Here is a 17,642-nt window from a genome sequence, read left to right as displayed (position 1 = left end):
AGAGAAGTCATCGACAGGTAGACTGATGGAGTCAGAGAAGTCATCGACAGGTAGACTGATGGAGTCAGAGAAGAGGTGAACGACAGGTAGACTGATGGAGTCAGAGAAGTCATCGACAGGTAGACTGATGGAGTCAGAGAAGTCATCGACAGGTAGACTGATAGAGTCAGAGAAGTCATCGACAGGTAGACTGATGGAGTCAGAGAAGAGGTGAACGACAGGTAGACTGATGGAGTCAGAGAAGTCATCGACAGGTAGACTGATGGAGTCAGAGAAGTCATAGACAGGTAGACTGATGGAGTCAGAGAAGAGGTGAATGACAGGTAGACTGATGGAATCAGAGAAGTCATCGACAGGTAGACTGATGGAGTCAGAGAAGAGGTGAACGACAGGTAGACTGATGGAGTCAGAGAAGTCATCGACAGGTACACTGATGGAGTCAGAGAAGAGGTGAATGACAGGTAGACTGATGGAGTCAGAGAAGTCATCGACAGGTAGACTGATGGAGTCAGAGAAGAGGTGAACGACAGGTAGACTGATGGAGTCAGAGAAGTCATCGACAGGTAGACTGATGGAGTCAGAGAAGTCATCGACAGGTAGACTGATGGAGTCAGAGAAGTCATAGACAGGTAGACTGATGGAGTCAGAGAAGAGGTGAACGACAGGTAGACTGATGGAGTCAGAGAAGTCATCGACAGGTAGACTGATGGAGTCAGAGAAGAGGTGAACGACAGGTAGACTGATGGAGTCAGAGAAGTCATCGACAGGTAGACTGATGGAGTCAGAGAAGTCATAGACAGGTAGACTGATGGAGTCAGAGAAGAGGTGAACGACAGGTAGACTGATGGAGTCAGAGAAGTCATCGACAGGTAGACTGATGGAGTCAGAGAAGTCATCGACAGGTAGACTGATGGAGTCAGAGAAGAGGTGAACGACAGGTAGACTGATGGAGTCAGAGAAGTCATCGACAGGTAGACTGATGGAGTCAGAGAAGTCATCGACAGGTAGACTGATGGAGTCAGAGAAGAGCTGAATGACAGGTAGACTGATGGAGTCAGAGAAGGCATCGACAGGTAGACTGATGGAGTCAGAGAAGTCATCGACAGGTAGACTGATAGAGTCAGAGAAGTCATCGACAGGTAGACTGATGGAGTCAGAGAAGTCATCGACAGGTAGACTGGAGTCAGAGAAGAGCTGAACGACAGGTAGACTGATGGAGTCAGAGAAGGCATCGACAGGTAGACTGATGGAGTCAGAGAAGTCATCGACAGGTAGACTGATGGAGTCAGAGAAGTCATCGACAGGTAGACTGATGGAGTCAGAGAAGAGGTGAATGACAGGTAGACTGATGGAGTCAGAAAAGTCATCGACAGGTAGACTGATGGAGTCAGTGAAGAGGTGAACGACAGGTAGACTGATGGAGTCAGAGAAGTCATCGACAGGTAGACTGATGGAGTCAGAGAAGTCATCGACAGGTAGACTGATGGAGTCCGAGAAGTCATCGACAGGTACACTGATGGAGTCAGAGAAGAGGTGAATGACAGGTAGACTGATGGAGTCAGAGAAGTCATCGACAGGTAGACTGATGGAGTCAGAGAAGAGGTGAACGACAGGTAGACTGATGGAGTCAGAGAAGTCATCGACAGGTAGACTGATGGAGTCAGAGAAGTCATCGACAGGTAGACTGATGGAGTCAGAGAAGAGGTGAATGACAGGTAGACTGATGGAGTCAGAGAAGTCATCGACAGGTAGACTGATGGAGTCAGAGAAGAGGTGAACGACAGGTAGACTGATGGAGTCAGAGAAGTCATCGACAGGTAGACTGATGGAGTCAGAGAAGTCATCGACAGGTAGACTGATGGAGTCAGAGAAGTCATCGACAGGTAGACTGATGGAGTCAGAGAAGTCATCGACAGGTAGACTGATGGAGTCAGAGAAGAGGTGAACGACAGGTAGACTGATGGAGTCAGAGAAGTCATCGACAGGTAGACTGATGGAGTCAGAGAAGTCATAGACAGGTAGACTGATGGAGTCAGAGAAGAGGTGAATGACAGCTAGACTGATGGAATCAGAGAAGTCATCGACAGGTAGACTGATGGAGTCAGAGAAGTCATCGACAGGTAGACTGATGGAGTCAGAGAAGTCATAGACAGGTAGACTGATGGAGTCAGAGAAGAGGTGAATGACAGCTAGACTGATGGAATCAGAGAAGTCATCGACAGGTAGACTGATGGAGTCAGAGAAGTCATCGACAGGTAGACTGATGGAGTCAGAGAAGTCATCGACAGGTAGACTGATGGAGTCAGAGAAGTCATCGACAGGTAGACTGATGGAGTCAGAGAAGAGGTGAACGACAGGTAGACTGATGGAGTCAGAGAAGTCATCGACAGGTAGACTGATGGAGTCAGAGAAGTCATCGACAGGTAGACTGATGGAGTCAGAGAAGAGGTGAACGACAGGTAGACTGATGGAGTCAGAGAAGTCATCGACAGGTAGACTGATGGAGTCAGAGAAGTCATCGACAGGTAGACTGATAGAGTCAGAGAAGTCATCGACAGGTAGACTGATGGAGTCAGAGAAGAGGTGAACGACAGGTAGACTGATGGAGTCAGAGAAGTCATCGACAGGTAGACTGATGGAGTCAGAGAAGTCATAGACAGGTAGACTGATGGAGTCAGAGAAGAGGTGAATGACAGGTAGACTGATGGAATCAGAGAAGTCATCGACAGGTAGACTGATGGAGTCAGAGAAGTCATCGACAGGTAGACTGATGGAGTCAGAAAAGTGATTGACAGGTAGACTGATGGAGTGAGACAAGAGGTGAATAACTTGTGATAGAATTGGGTGCAGTAAGAGTTTAATGAGACAGTGAATGGATGACGGGATAGATGGGAAGGCGATAGAGGATGTGATTTATGGGATAGGTGATGGCTGAAAGAGAGAGCGAGGGAGAGAATTTGCGAGGGCACTAGAACAATCTACAACACCCGGCCTCACCCTACTGGATTCGGAAATCAAATGTCTACTGTTTGCTGATAATCTGGTGCTTCTGACCAAGAAGGGCCTACAAGAGCACCTAGATCTGTCCCCAACCAAGAAGGGCCTACAGCAGCACCTAGATCTGTCCCCAACCAAGAAGGGCCTACAGCAGCACCTAGATCTTGTGCCAGTATTCTGTGAGACCTGGGTCCTGACAGTGAATCTCAGTAAGACTAAAATAATTGTGTTCCAATAAAGGTCCAGTTGCCAGGACCACAAATACAAATTATATCTAGACACCGTTGCCCTAGAGCACACAAAGAACTGTAACTACCTCAGACATCAACACCATAGGTAACTTCAACAACAAGGCTGTGAACGATCTGAGAGACAAGAAGGGGCTTCTACACCATCAAAAGGAACATAAAACTCAACATCCCAATCAAGTCAGAGAAGTTCAGTCTGTTATAAAACCCATTACCTTATCTGGTTGTGAGGTCTGGGGTCCACTCACCAACCAATAATTCACAAAATGGGACAAACACCAAATTGAGACTTTGCATGCAGAATTCATTAAAAAAACTACTTTGTGTACAACTCAAAATCCCAAACAATGTATGCAGAGAAGAATTAGGACGATACCCGCTAGTTATCAACATCCAGAAAAGAGCCAGCTGGTAAGGGGACAAACAGACCCCACAGAGCCCCAGGACAGCAACACATTTAGACCCAACAAAATGATGAGAATGGGAAAACATAACTATTTGACACACTGGAAAGAATCAACCAAAAAACAGAGCAAATTGGAATGCTATCTGGCCCTAAACAGAGAGCACACCGTGGCAGAATACCTGACCACTGTGACTGACCCAAAATGAACAAAAGCTTTGACAATGTGCAGACTCAGTGAGCATAGCCTTGCTATTGAGAGAGGCCTTCCTGGTTACCTGTGCTAAACCTTCTTGGTTACCTGTGCTACCTATAAACACACGTGACCAGTGACCCATGACCCCAACATATAGTGCCCTCAAGTGTACAAAACGAGTTCAAATAACCATTGTCAGACAACATATACACAACACTAACAGGCCAAAACAGCTCCTACACAAATCAAACGTTGATGCACTCCCATAGGCCGCTGCCCACAAAATGAGTTGGAAACTGATCTACACAACCTAACCTCCGGCCAAATGTATGACCATATTAGAGACACATATTTCCCTCAGAAAACAAATTGTAGTGACGATTCCCTGTGAAAATCCACTGGCACAGGAGTGATGCCAAACTAAGAAGCCATTTAGCTACTAAGAACTTTCCAATACACTTTCAAAACAACAAACTTTTCAAAACAACAAAACTGAGAGCTCCCTCATTCTAAATAGTAGCTCATATCCAGGATAAGGTCTTATTCGGGATAAGCTGTTAACCTGCACACAGCAGCCAGTAGCATACCACCCTGCATACCAATCATACCACTCTTTCCTCTGGTCTAAAAAATATCCCAATTCCCCAAGGCAGTGATTGGGGACACTGCCCTGTGTAGGGTGCTGTCTTTCAGATGGGATGTTAAACGGGTGTCCTGACTCTCTGAGGTCATTAAAGATCCCATGGTACTTATCGTATGAGTAGGGGTGTTAACCCTGGTGTCCTGGCTAAATTCCCAATCTGCCTCTCAAACCATCACGGTCACCTAAAAATCCCCAGTTTATGATTGGCTCATCCATCCCCCTCCTCTCCCCTGTAACTATTCCCCAGGTCATTGCTGTAAATGAGAACGTGTTCTCAGTCAACTTACCAGGTAAACTAACAGATAAATAACAAGCACAGCATTCCAGATAGCAGCTCATGAGTATCTCTGTATCTATGAATAAACACAATATTCCTAATTGAAGTTCACATTGGTTAAATGGAATAGTAACTGAAATCTGGACACTGACTATAGGTCTATAACCTCTCACATGTAGTATAATATTAAAGTGATGCCACGTTCGTGTGTTTTGCCAGCAGCTCTTCATAAGCACAGCGCTGTTTATGACTTCAAGCCTATCAGCCTAATGGCTGGTGTAACCACTGTGAAATGGCTAGCTAGTTAGCGGGGAGCGTGCGCTAATAGCGTTTCAAACGCCACTCGCTCTGAGACTTGGAGTAGTTATTCCCCTTGCTCTGCAAGGGCCGCGGCTTTTGTGGAGCGATGGGTAACGCTGCTTCGAGTGTGGCTGTTGTCGATGTGTTCCTGGTTCGAGCCCAGGTAGGAGCGAGGAGAGGGACGGAAGCTATACTGTTACACTGGCAATAATAAAGTGCCTATAAGAACATCCAATAGTCAAAGGTTAATGAAATACAAATGGTATAGAGAGAAATAGTCCTATAATAACTACAACCTAAAACCTCTTACCTTGGAATATTGAAGACTCATGTTAAAAAGAACCACCAACTTTCATATGTTCTCATGTTCTGAGCAAGGAACTTAAACGTTAGCTTTTTTACATGGCACATATTGCACTTTTACTTTCTTCTCCAACCCTTTGTTTTTGCATTATTTAAACCAAATTGAACATGTTTCATTATTTATTTGAGGCTAAATTGATTTTAATGATGTATTATATTAAGTAAAAATAAGTGTTCATTCAGCATTGTTGTAATTGTCATCATTAAAAATGCATGTTTTTTAAATCGGCCGATTAATCGGTATCGGCTTTTTTTGGTCCGCCAATAATCGGTATCGGTATCGGCGTTGAAAAGTCATAATCGGTCGACCTCTAGAAGAAACAGTATTATGAAGCCAAGATCAATGATATAAAGAATGATGGGGAAAAAACTTTGGTGCTCTGTAAATGAAATGAAGGACGGGACTGTCTGTCTCTCTGTCTGTGTCTCTCTCATTAGATCAGTAATTAGCTGTAACCTACTCTAGGATTAGCTCTAATATAGATCATGTAGGTCGCTGCCTTATAGATGTACTATCTTAGTTTGACCACTTTCTCACAGCAGGAGATCCTGCAGCACTAGGAAAAATGAATTATGATGTGCATTATAATTACTAGATATACATTTGTCTTTGGGGCAAATCAAGCATGATATTTTAAAGTGGAAATGACAAATGTTAGAAGCATTTTTTAACCTCGACTACACCACACGTTGCATTTCCTGCTGCGCAACAAAACAGTGATCAAATTAAGATAGCACATCTGTATTTCTATCTCTATACACCAACCCAATTACCCAGACACTACTCTGACAACTGTCTCTGTCTCTACAGACCAACCCAATTACCCAGACACTACTCTGACAACTGTCTCTATACACCAACCCAATTACACAGACACTACTCTGACAACTGTCTCTACAGACCAACCCAATTCTCCAGACACTACTCTGACAACTGTCTCTACAGACCAACCCAATTACACAGACACTACTCTGACAATTGTCTCTACAGACCAACCCAATTACACAGACACTACTCTGACAATTGTCTCTACAGACCAACCCAATTACACAGACACTACTCTGACAACTGTCTCTATACACCAACCCAATTACCCAGACACCACTCTGACAACTGTCTCTACAGACCAACCCAATTATCCAGACACTACTCTGACAACTGTCTCTACAGACCAACCCAATTACACAGACACTACTCTGACAACTGTCTCTATACACCAACCCAATTACCCAGACACCACTCTGACAACTGTCTCTACAGACCAACCCAATTACCCAGACACTACTCTGACAACTGTCTCTATATACCAACCCAATTACACAGACACTACTCTGACAACTGTCTCTACAGACCAACCCAATTACACAAACACCACTCTGACAACTGTCTCTATACACCAACCCAATTACACAAACACCACTCTGACAACTGTCTCTATACACCAACCCAATTACACAGACACCACTGTCTCTACACACCAACCCAATTACCCAGACACCACTCTGACAACTGTCTCTATACACCAACCCAATTACACAGACACCACTGTCTCTACATACCAACCCAATTACACAGACACCACTGTGACAACTGTCTCTACATACCAACCCAATTACACAGACACTACTCTGACAACTGTCTCTATACACCAACCCAATTACCCAGACACCACTCTGACAACTGTCTCTATACACCAACCCAATTACACAAACACCACTCTGACAACTGTCTCTATACACCAACCCAATTACCCAGACACCACACTTACAACTGTCTCTATACACCAACCCAATTACCCAGACACCACTCTGACAACTGTCTCTATACACCAACCCAATTACACAGACACCACTATCTCTACACACCAACCCAATTACCCAGACACCACTCTGAAATATCTGTCAGGTTATAAAACGAATTACAGTTGTTGAAAGGATGTTTTGTGTGGGAACAAGTTCAGCTGGGTAGATAGATGGAGTGTGTGAATGCTTTGAATAGATTGTATGTGTATGTGTTTACTGCAGGAACAGAGACAGAGACACACACACACACACACACTAAGGTGATTTATTCACACACACATACTCCCAACTGTGTGGCGATAATTTGAAGTCTACACCTTTTTCATTCTCTCTACCTCTTCACTGACAGAGTCTGGAAGTGGGGAGAGAGAAGCCATCCTTTCAATCTGCAAATTTCTCCTTTGCCAAGATAATCCATCCACCTGACAGGTGTGTCATATTAATTAAGAAGCTGATTAAACAGCATGATCATTACACAGGTGCACCTTGTGCTGGGGACAATAATAGGCCACTCTGAAATGTGCAGTTTTGTCACACAACATAATCGCACAGATGTGTCAAGTTTTGAGGGATCATGCAATTGGAAAACGTCTCAGTGAAGCTCATCTGTGTGCTCGTCGTCCTCACCAGGGTCTTGACCTGACCGCAGTTTGTCATCATAACCGACTTCAGTGGGCAAATGCTCACCTTTGATGGCCACTGTCACGCTAGAGAAGTGTGCTCTTCATGGACGAATCCTGGTTTCAATTGTACCGGAGAGATGGCGTCGTGTGAGCGAGTGGTTTGCTGATGCACGGCCCCATGTCACAAGGATCTGTACACAATTCCTGGAAGCTGAAAATGTCCCAGTTCTTCCATGGCCTGTATACTCACCAGACCTGTCACCCGTTGAGCATGTTCGGGAGGCTCTGGATCGACCTGTACGACAGCGTGTTCCAGTTCCCGCCAATATCCAGCAAGTGACAACATTCCACAGGCCACAATCAACAGCCTGATCAACTCTATGTGAAGTAGATGTGTCACGCTGCATGAGGAAAATGGTGGTCACACCAGAAACTGCCAAGTTTTCTGATCCACGCCCATACCTTTTTTTTAAGGTGTCTGTTATCAACAGATGCATTTCTTTATTCCCAGTCATGTGAAATCCATAGATTCGGGCCTAAAGAATTAATTTCAATTGATTGATTTCCTGATATGAACTGTAACTCAAGTAAAATCTTTGAAATTGCTGCATGTTGCGTTTCTATTTTTGTTCAGTGTAGAAAAGGCCCGTGTTGCGACACTAGCTAGCTTGCCAGTTGACGTTGGAAGTCAGCTCCGCTCTGCCCACGGAGCAGTGACTGAGTTCTATTGAGCAGTGACCACTTTTTGACCAAGGCCGTAATGACATTCTATTCGCTAACTAATCTGAGTAAATTGTCTGTAACTGTTGAACTATATACAGTGGGGGGGGGGGGAAAGTATTTAGTCAGCCACCAATTGTGCAAGTTCTCCCACTTAAAAATATGAGAGAGGCCTCATCATAGGTACACTTCAACTATGACAGACAAAATGAGAAAAATAAATCCAGAAAATCACATTGTAGGATTTTTAATGAATTTATTTGCAAATCATAGTGGAAAATAAGTATTTGCACAATTGGTAGCTGACTGAATACTTTTTTTGCCCCACTGTATGTAGTAGAGACATAAGGGGTTTGGACTATTATTCTCTCTATTGTCTATCATATCACAAACATGGAATGAAATTACAATTTTATGGGTCAACACCCTAATTAGGTTGTGGGGCCAAGGTTGTGAGGCCAAGGTTGTGAGGCCAAGGTTGTGAGGCCAAGGTTGTGAGGCCAAGGTTGTGAGGCCAAGGTTGTGGGGCCAAGGTTACGGGGCCAAGGTTGTGGGGCCAAGGTTACGGGGCCAAGGTTGTGGGGCCAAGGTTGTGAGGTCAAGGTTGTGAGGCCAAGGTTGTGGGGCCAAGGTTACGGGGCCAAGGTTGTGGGGCCAAGGTTGTGAGGTCAAGGTTGTGGTTGCAAGGTTGTGGGGCCAAGGTTGTGAGGTCAAGGTTGTGAGGTCAAGGTTGTGGGGCCAAGGTTGTGAGGTCAAGGTTGTGGGGCCAAGGTTGTGAGGCCTGTGGTTACAGTGTTTTCATGTCAGAGACCGTGTCACTCTTAACTTGTGTCCATTTCTTCATTGTGTTACAGTGTCATTGGAAAAGCAGGTTAAACTGTTCTAGACTGCTGTAGAAGGTGAATACCTAACACATTGTAAAGCAGTGTCCTGGTCAAACTGTTCTAGACTGCTGCAGAAGGTGAAGACCTAACACATTGTAAAGCAGTGTCCAGGTCAAACTGTTCTAGACTGCTGCAGAAGGTGAAGACCTAACACATTGTAAAGCAGTGTCCTGGTCAAACTGTTCTAGACTGCTGTAGAAGGTGAATACCTAACACATTGTAAAGCAGTGTCCAGGTCAAACTGTTCTAGACTGCTGCAGAAGGTGAATACCTAACACATTGTAAAGCAGTGTCCTGGTCAAACTGTTCTAGACTGCTGCAGAAGGTGAAGACCTAACACATTGTAAAGCAGTGTCCAGGTCAAACTGTTCTAGACTGCTGCAGAAGGTGAAGACCTAACACATTGTAAAGCAGTGTCCAGGTCAAACTGTTCTAGACTGCTGCAGAAGGTGAAGACCTAACACATTGTAAAGCAGTGTCCTGGTCAAACTGTTCTAGACTGCTGCAGAAGGTGAAGACCTAACACATTGTAAAGCAGTGTCCAGGTCAAACTGTTCTAGACTGCTGCAGAAGGTGAAGACCTAACACATTGTAAAGCAGTGTCCTGGTCAAACTGTTCTAGACTGCTGCAGAAGGTGAAGACCTAACACATTGTAAAGCAGTGTCCAGGTCAAACTGTTCTAGACTGCTGCAGAAGGTGAAGACCTAACACACTGTAAAGCAGTGTCCAGGTTAAACTGTTCTAGACTGCTGTAGAAGGTGAATACCTAACACATTGTAAAGCAGTGTCCTGGTCAAACTGTTCTAGACTGCTGCAGAAGGTGAAGACCTAACACATTGTAAAGCAGTGTCCAGGTCAAACTGTGCTACTAGATAATGAGTGCCTGATGAGTTGTAGTGTGTGTCTGGAGCTGACCTCGAGCTGACAAGGTAAAATAAATCTGTCGTTCTGTCCCTGAACAAGGCAGTTAACCCACTGTTCCTAGGCAGTCATTGAAAATAAGAATTTGTTCTTAACTGGCTCGCCTAGTTAAATAAAGGTCAAATAAAAATATTTTTGAAATGCTTGTTCTTTTCTATTTAGTCATGTGTCATTCACCTGTCAGCCCCGTGTATACGGCTTGTCAGGAAGTTGACATGACAGGTCTGAGACCAGAACTGAGACCTGATTGATTCCATCAGTCAGTGATTGGTCATGGCAGGCTTCTACTGCTCTGTTATTGGTCACAGGCGGGTTCTACAGGTCTCTGCCTTGTTGGAGTGGGTATAAAGCAGGGAGATTTCCATCTGATGGGCAATGTCACAGAACGTCAGGATAACTCAGTGTCAGCCTGTCGGCCGTTACACAACATGACACAAAACCAGAGGAGAGACACACACACTGATTAGAGGACATCACTTCCTGTTGGCCAGACAGACAGACAACACTCTCTGTTTTTCTGGTTCTTGCTGTTAAGGGTCTAATCAAACTATGGCTGGTTCTGCCACCATTAGCCAGTTGTCACTTGGCCACACACACACACACACACACACACACACACACACACACACACACACACACACACACACACACACACTGCGTCCAACAGTGTTCCCATACCACACCTGTGCGCATAATGAGATGATTACAGAGCCAATTAGGTGTTCTAACTATTATTTCCAATGAAACCTCCCAACCCCCCTCCACCTCTCTGTCCTGTGTACTCATCTGAAGTGAACCTAAGCTTGTTGACTTATTTCCGGACACATATTTTCATTTCTCTGTATCTGTTTGAATGAAATAACCATGTAGTCAAGGATAAAGTGTCAGGCGTTTGGCAGCACTGTGTGAGAGGAGACGTCATTATGTCTAACTCTGTCTGTCTGTCTCACTCAGGATGTAATGTGACTGAGATCTAACTCTGTCTGTCTGTCTGTCTGTCTGTCTGTCTGTCTGTCTGTCTGTCTGTCTGTCTGTCTGTCTGTCTGTCTGTCTGTCTGTCTTCTCACTCAGGATGTAATGTGACTGAGATCTAACTCTGTCTGTCTGTCTGTCTGTCTGTCTGTCTGTCTGTCTGTCTGTCTGTCTGTCTGTCTGTCTGTCTGTCTTCTCACTCAGGATGTAATGTGACTGAGATCTAACTCTGTCTGTCGGTCTGGCTCAGTCAGAATTAGCAACGTGTCGGTCTCAGGAATACATACAGTCCCACATCACTGCAAATCACTCCCTCCCTCACTCCATCCCTACCTCTGCTTCCAAATCTCTCACTCCCCCCTACCTCTGTTTCCCAATCACTCCCTCCCTCACTCCCTCCCTCTGCTTCCCAATCCCTCCCTCCCTCCCTCCCTCCCTCCTTCTGCTTCCAAATCCCTCCCTCCCTCCCTACCTCTGCTTCCCAATCCCTCCCTCCCTCCCTCCCTCCCTCCCTCCCTCCCTCCCTCCCTCCCTCTGCTCCCCAATCTCTCTCTCCCTCCCTCCCTCCCTCTGCTCCCCAATCTCTCTCTCCCTAGGGGCGGCAGGTAACCTAGTGTTTAGAGCGTTGGGCCAGTAACCGATTATGGCAGCCCACCATATGGTAGCAACTCTCTGATTCAGAGGGGTTGAGTTAAATGCAGAAGAAACATTTCAGCTGTACAACTGTCTAGGTATCCCCATTTCCCTTACCTTCTCTTCCCAATCTCTCTCCCTGCCTATGTTTCCTGGGGGTTAATGTGATAATTGAACTTTTGACTAATCTTGACCATCACACACACACAACAATACACACACACGAAACACACACAGCCAGCTGCCCTTCTATCTTGATCTGAGTTGATTCGTTAACAACATTGACTAACAGCTCTACTGTATGTTTCTCTCCTCAGGAACCTGGGGAAATCAGGACTTAGAGTGTCGTGCTTGGGACTGGGTAAGAACACTCACCTTTTTAGAACCCATCAGCTGCTCTGAGTTGCACTATTGCACAGATCTGGGATCAGCTTACCTTCCACAAATATTACCTTTAGTCACAATGGGAGAAATAGAAAACTGGTACACGTACAACTTCCTCCTACACCGTTTGGGCTCATCTCATAGGTGAAAGAAGTGGAAGAGCAGCTGTGCTGTTTAAGAAATAAAGGCAGAACTTTCCAGGCAGATTTTCTGTTTGAGGAACTACAGTTGAAGTCTGAAGTTTACATACACTGAGGTTGGAGTCATTAAAACTAGTTTACATACACTGAGGTTGGAGTCATTAAAACTAGTTTACATACACTTAGGTTGGAGTCATTAAAACTAGTTTATATACACTTAGGTTGGAGTCATTAAAACTAGTTTACATACACTTAGGTTGGAGTCATTAAAACTAGTTTACATACACTTAGGTTGGAGTCATTAAAACTAGTTTACATTCACTTAGGTTGGAGTCATTAAAACTAGTTTACATACACTTCGGTTGGAGTCATTAAAACTAGTTTACATTCACTTAGGTTGGAGTCATTAAAACTAGTTTACATTCACTTAGGTTGGAGTCATTAAAACTCATTTTTCTACCACTCCACAAATTTCTTGTTAACAAACTATAGTTTTGGCAAGTCGGTTAGGACATCTACTTTGTGCAAGACACAAGTCATTTTTACAACAAATGTTTACAGACAGATTATTTCACTTACAATTCACTGTATCACAAATGCAGGGGGTGAAAAGGTTACATACACCAAGTTCCAGAAAATTCCAGAAAATGATGTCATGGCTTTAGAAGCTTCTGGGATAATTTGAGTCAATTGGAGGTGTACCTGTGGATGTATTTCAATGCCTACCTTCAAACTCAGTGCCTCTTTGCTAGACATCATGGGAAAATCAAAAGAAATCAGCCAAGACCACAGAAAAAAAATTTAGACCTCCACAAGTCTGTTTCAAACCATAGGGCGCAATTTCCAAATGCCTGGAGGTACCACGTTCATCTGTACAAACAATAGCACGCAAGTATAAACACCATGGGACCCCACAGCCATCATACCGCTCAGGAAGGAGACGCGTTCTATCTCCTAGAGATGAACGTACTTTGGTGCGAAAAGTGCAAATCAATCCCAGAACAACAGCAAAGGACCTTTTGAAGGAGGAAACAGGTACAACAGTATCTGTATCCACAGTAAAATGAGTCCTATATCGACATAACCCAAAAGGGCGCTCAGCAAGGAAGAAGCCATTGCTCCAAAACCGTCATAAAAAAGCCAGACTACAGTTTGCAACTGCACATGGGGACAAAGATCTTACTTTTTGGAGAAATGTCCTCTGGTCTGATGAAATAAAAATAGAACTGTTTGGCCATAATGACAATCGTTACATTTGGAGGAAAAAGAGGGAGCCTAGCAAGCCGAAGAACACCATCCCAACCGTGAAGCACGGGTGTGGCAGCATCATGTTGTGGGGGTGCTTTACTGCAGGAGCGACTGATGCACTTCACAAAATCGATGGCATCATGAGGGTGGAAAATTATGTGGATATAAAATGATGTGGATATATTGAAGCAACATCTCAAGATCAGTCAGGAAGTTAAAGCTTGTTCAGAAATGGGTCTTCCAAATGGACAATGACCCCAAACATACTTCCAAAGTTGTGTCAAAATGGCTTAAGGACAACAAAGTCAAGGTATTGGAGTGGCCATCACAAAGTCCTGACCTCAATCCTATAGACAATTTGTGGGCAGAACTGAAAAAGCGTGTGTGAGCAAGGAGGTCTACAAACCTGACTCAGTTACACCAGCTCTGTCAGGAGGATTGGGCCAAAATTCACCCAACTTATTGTGGGAAGCTTGTGGAAGGCCACCCGAAACGTTTGACCCAAGTTGAAACAATTTAAAGGCAATGCTACCAAATACTAATTGAGTGTATGTAAACGTCTGACCCTCTGGGAATGTGATGAAATAAATAAAAGCTGAAAGAAATAATTCTCTCTGCTATTATTCACATTCTTTCACATTCTTAAAACAAAGTGGTGATCCTAACTGACCTAAGACAGGGACTTTTTACTAGGATTAAATGTCAGGAATTGTGAAAAACTGAGTTTAAATGTATTTGGCTAAGGTGTATGTAAACTTCCCACTTCAACTGTATATACCGCTGGGACTGAATGTGTGTGTGTGTGTGTGTGTGTGTGACTCTGACTCACTTCATCAACCCTGTCGTGCTGTGTGACATGTCTACTGAAGCTCTCTCAGATATGAATGATTGTGTGAAGTTGTTCACCACTTAAAACTGGATCTACAATACACGTTTGACTAAGGCCACTCATACGCTTTGGTTTTGAAAAACTCATTATTGGAGGTGCACAAAGACCCTCCCACACACACACAGTTATAAAACACAAACTCCCACTCAAACCACAGACACACATACACACTGGGAAGGTAATCACACATAATTTGGCACTTGTCTGTGTTGCCATGGCTTCTATTCTTCATTTAAACATCTAATACCTGCCTCCAGTTGCCCTTCACAATCTCTTCTGTCTCTGTCTCTGTCTCTGTCTCTGTCTCTGTCTCTGACTCTGACTCTGACTATGTCTCTGTCTCTGACTCTGTCTCTGTCTCTGTCTCTGTCTCTGTCTCTGTATTTGTCTCTATCTCTATCTCTATCTCTATCTCTATCTCTATCTCTGTCTCTGTCTCTGTCTCTGTCTCTGTCTCTGTCTTAATTCAACTTCAATTTTAATTTAAGGGCTTTGTTGGCATGGGAAACATACGTTAACAAACATATGTTAACATTGCCAAAGCAAGTGAAATAGATAAACAAAAGTGAAATAAATAATTAAAATTACAGTAAACATTACACTCAAAGAAGTTCCAAAATAATAAAATCATTACAAATGTCATATTATGGCTATATAGTGTGTTGTAATAATGTACAAATAGTTAAAGTACAAAAGGGAAAATAAATAAACTTAAAAATCAGTTGTATTTACAATGGTGTTTCTTCTTCACTGGTTGACCTTTTCTCGTGGCAACAGGTCCCAAATATTGCTGCTGACACTGTGGTATTTCACCCAATAGATATGGGAGTTTATCCAAATTGGGGTTGTTTTCAATTTCTTTGTGGATCTGTGTAATCTGAGGGAAATATGTGTCTCATCAGGTATTCTGCCACTGTGTACTCTCTGTTTAGAGCCAAATAACATTCTAGTTCTCTGTCTCTGTCTCTCTCTGTCTCTCTGTCTCTCTCTGTATCTCTCTGTCTCTCTCTGTCTCTCTCTCTCTCTATCTCTCTCTCTCTCTCTCTGTCTCTCTCTGTCTCTTTGTCTCTCTCTGTCTCTCTCTGTCTCTCTGTCTCTCTCTGTCTCTCTCTCTCTCTCTGTATATGTCTCTCTCTCTCTGTCTCTCTCTGTCTCTCTGTCTCTCTCTCTCTCTGTCTCTCTCTGTCGCTCTCTGTCTCTCTCTGTCTCTCTCTCTCTCTGTCTCTCTCTGTCTCTCTGTCTCTCTCTGTCTCTCTGTCTCTCTGTCTCTCTCTCTCTCTCTCTCTCTCTCTCTCTGTCTCTGTCTCTCTCTCTCTCGCTCTTGCCTTGAAGCGTTGCAAACACACACGCACACAGTCACACACACTCAGAAAAAAAAACACAAGTAGACACACACACAAACACACACACACTCATACGCTGAGCTCCCCCAGGGATCAATGGGCTGCTTCTCACAGCAGATAGAGAGCTCTTATCACAGACATTAATAGCTGTATTTGCCACTTCAAATTGGACATGGAGAGAAGGTGTGAGTGTATGTGGATATGTAGCAATTATATATTTACCATTTGAATATGTTGATTTTTAGCTTGCAGTCTGGGAGAAAGGTTGAGAAGGGTGTGAGATAGATTCAATTAGGTTCAAGTAGAGACAGGGAGATTTCCAAAGTATGCTTTGGCAATATGTACATTGCCAATAAAAGCAAATTGAATTTAATTGAATTGAGAGAAAGATGGAGGTAGAGTTTAGCAGGGGTGGCTGGTCTGACGGGACTAGGGGACTGGGAGTCTGGGTAAGGATGGGTTTGTGAGTCAGACTATCCAGGGGATCTGACATGGCAGAGATAAGGTCAGTTTCATTCCACCTGGCAGCCTCCCACACAGACACACACTTCCCACTGTGTGACATACACTGTCTGGAATGGGACAGCAACACGGGGGGAGGACAGGGGGGATGACAGGGGTGGAGGACAGGGGCGGAGGACAGGGGCAGAGGACAGGGGTGGAGGACAGGGCAGAGGATAGGGGCGGAGGACAGGGCAGAGGACAGGGGCGGAGGACAGGGCAGAGGACAGGGGGAGGACCGGGGTCAAGGACAGCGGCAGAGGACGGGGGGAGGACAGGGGTGGAGGACAGGGGCAGAGGATGGGTGGAGGACAGGGGTGGAGGACTGGGGTGGAGGACAGGGGTGGAGGACAGGGGTGGAGGACAGGGGTGTAGGACAGGGGTGGAGGACAGGGGTGGAGGACAGGGGCAGAGGACAGGGGTGGAGGACAGGGCAGAGGATGGGGGGAGGACAGGGGCAGAGAATGGGGGAGGATAGGGGCAGAGAATGGGGGAGGACAGGGGTGGAGGACAGGGGTGGAGGACAGGGTGGAGGACAGGGGTGGAGGACTGGGGTTAGAGGACAGGGGTGGAGGACAGGGCAGAGGACAGGGGCGGAGGACAGGGCAGAGGACAGGGGCGGAGGACAGGGCAGAGGACAGGGGGAGGACCGGGGTCAAGGACAGCGGCAGAGGACGGGGGGAGGACAGGGGTGGAGGACAGGGGCAGAGGATGGGTGGAGGACAGGGGTGGAGGACTGGGGTGGAGGACAGGGGTGGAGGACTGGGGTGGAGGACAGGGGTGGAGGACAGGGGTGTAGGACAGGGGTGGAGGACAGGGGTGGAGGACAGGGGCAGAGGACAGGGGTGGAGGACAGGGCAGAGGATGGGGGGAGGACAGGGGCAGAGAATGGGGGAGGACAGGGGCAGAGAATGGGGGAGGACAGGGGTGGAGGACAGGGGCAGAGGATGGGTGGAGGACAGGGGTGGAGGACAGGGGTGGAGGACAGGGGTGGAGGACAGGGTGGAGGACAGGGGTGGAGGACTGGGGTTAGAGGACAGGGCAGGGGACAGGGTGGAGGACAGGGGTGGGGGACAGGGTGGAGGACAGGGGTGGAGGACAGGGGTGGAGGACAGGGGTGGAGGACGGGTGGAGGACTGGGGTTAGAGGATGG

General features: G+C 45.6%; 1 protein-coding gene across 2 annotated transcripts in view; it reads left to right on the top strand.

Annotated features, from left to right (window-relative positions):
* The window catches only part of LOC110508036 (voltage-gated potassium channel subunit beta-1), a 264,532-nt gene that overhangs the window by 155,337 nt on the left and 91,553 nt on the right, over window positions 1-17,642 (top strand). For both annotated transcript variants that reach the window (XM_036964964.1, XM_036964965.1), the window contains exon 2: window positions 12,302-12,345. In XM_036964964.1, the coding sequence (XP_036820859.1) occupies window positions 12,302-12,345 (44 nt within the window). The remainder of the gene's footprint in view (window positions 1-12,301; window positions 12,346-17,642) is intronic.

The sequence above is a fragment of the Oncorhynchus mykiss genome, chromosome 27 (assembly GCF_013265735.2).
Source record: "Oncorhynchus mykiss isolate Arlee chromosome 27, USDA_OmykA_1.1, whole genome shotgun sequence".
Lineage (NCBI taxonomy): Eukaryota > Metazoa > Chordata > Actinopteri > Salmoniformes > Salmonidae > Oncorhynchus > Oncorhynchus mykiss.
This window is presented reverse-complemented; position numbering and strand designations above follow the sequence as displayed.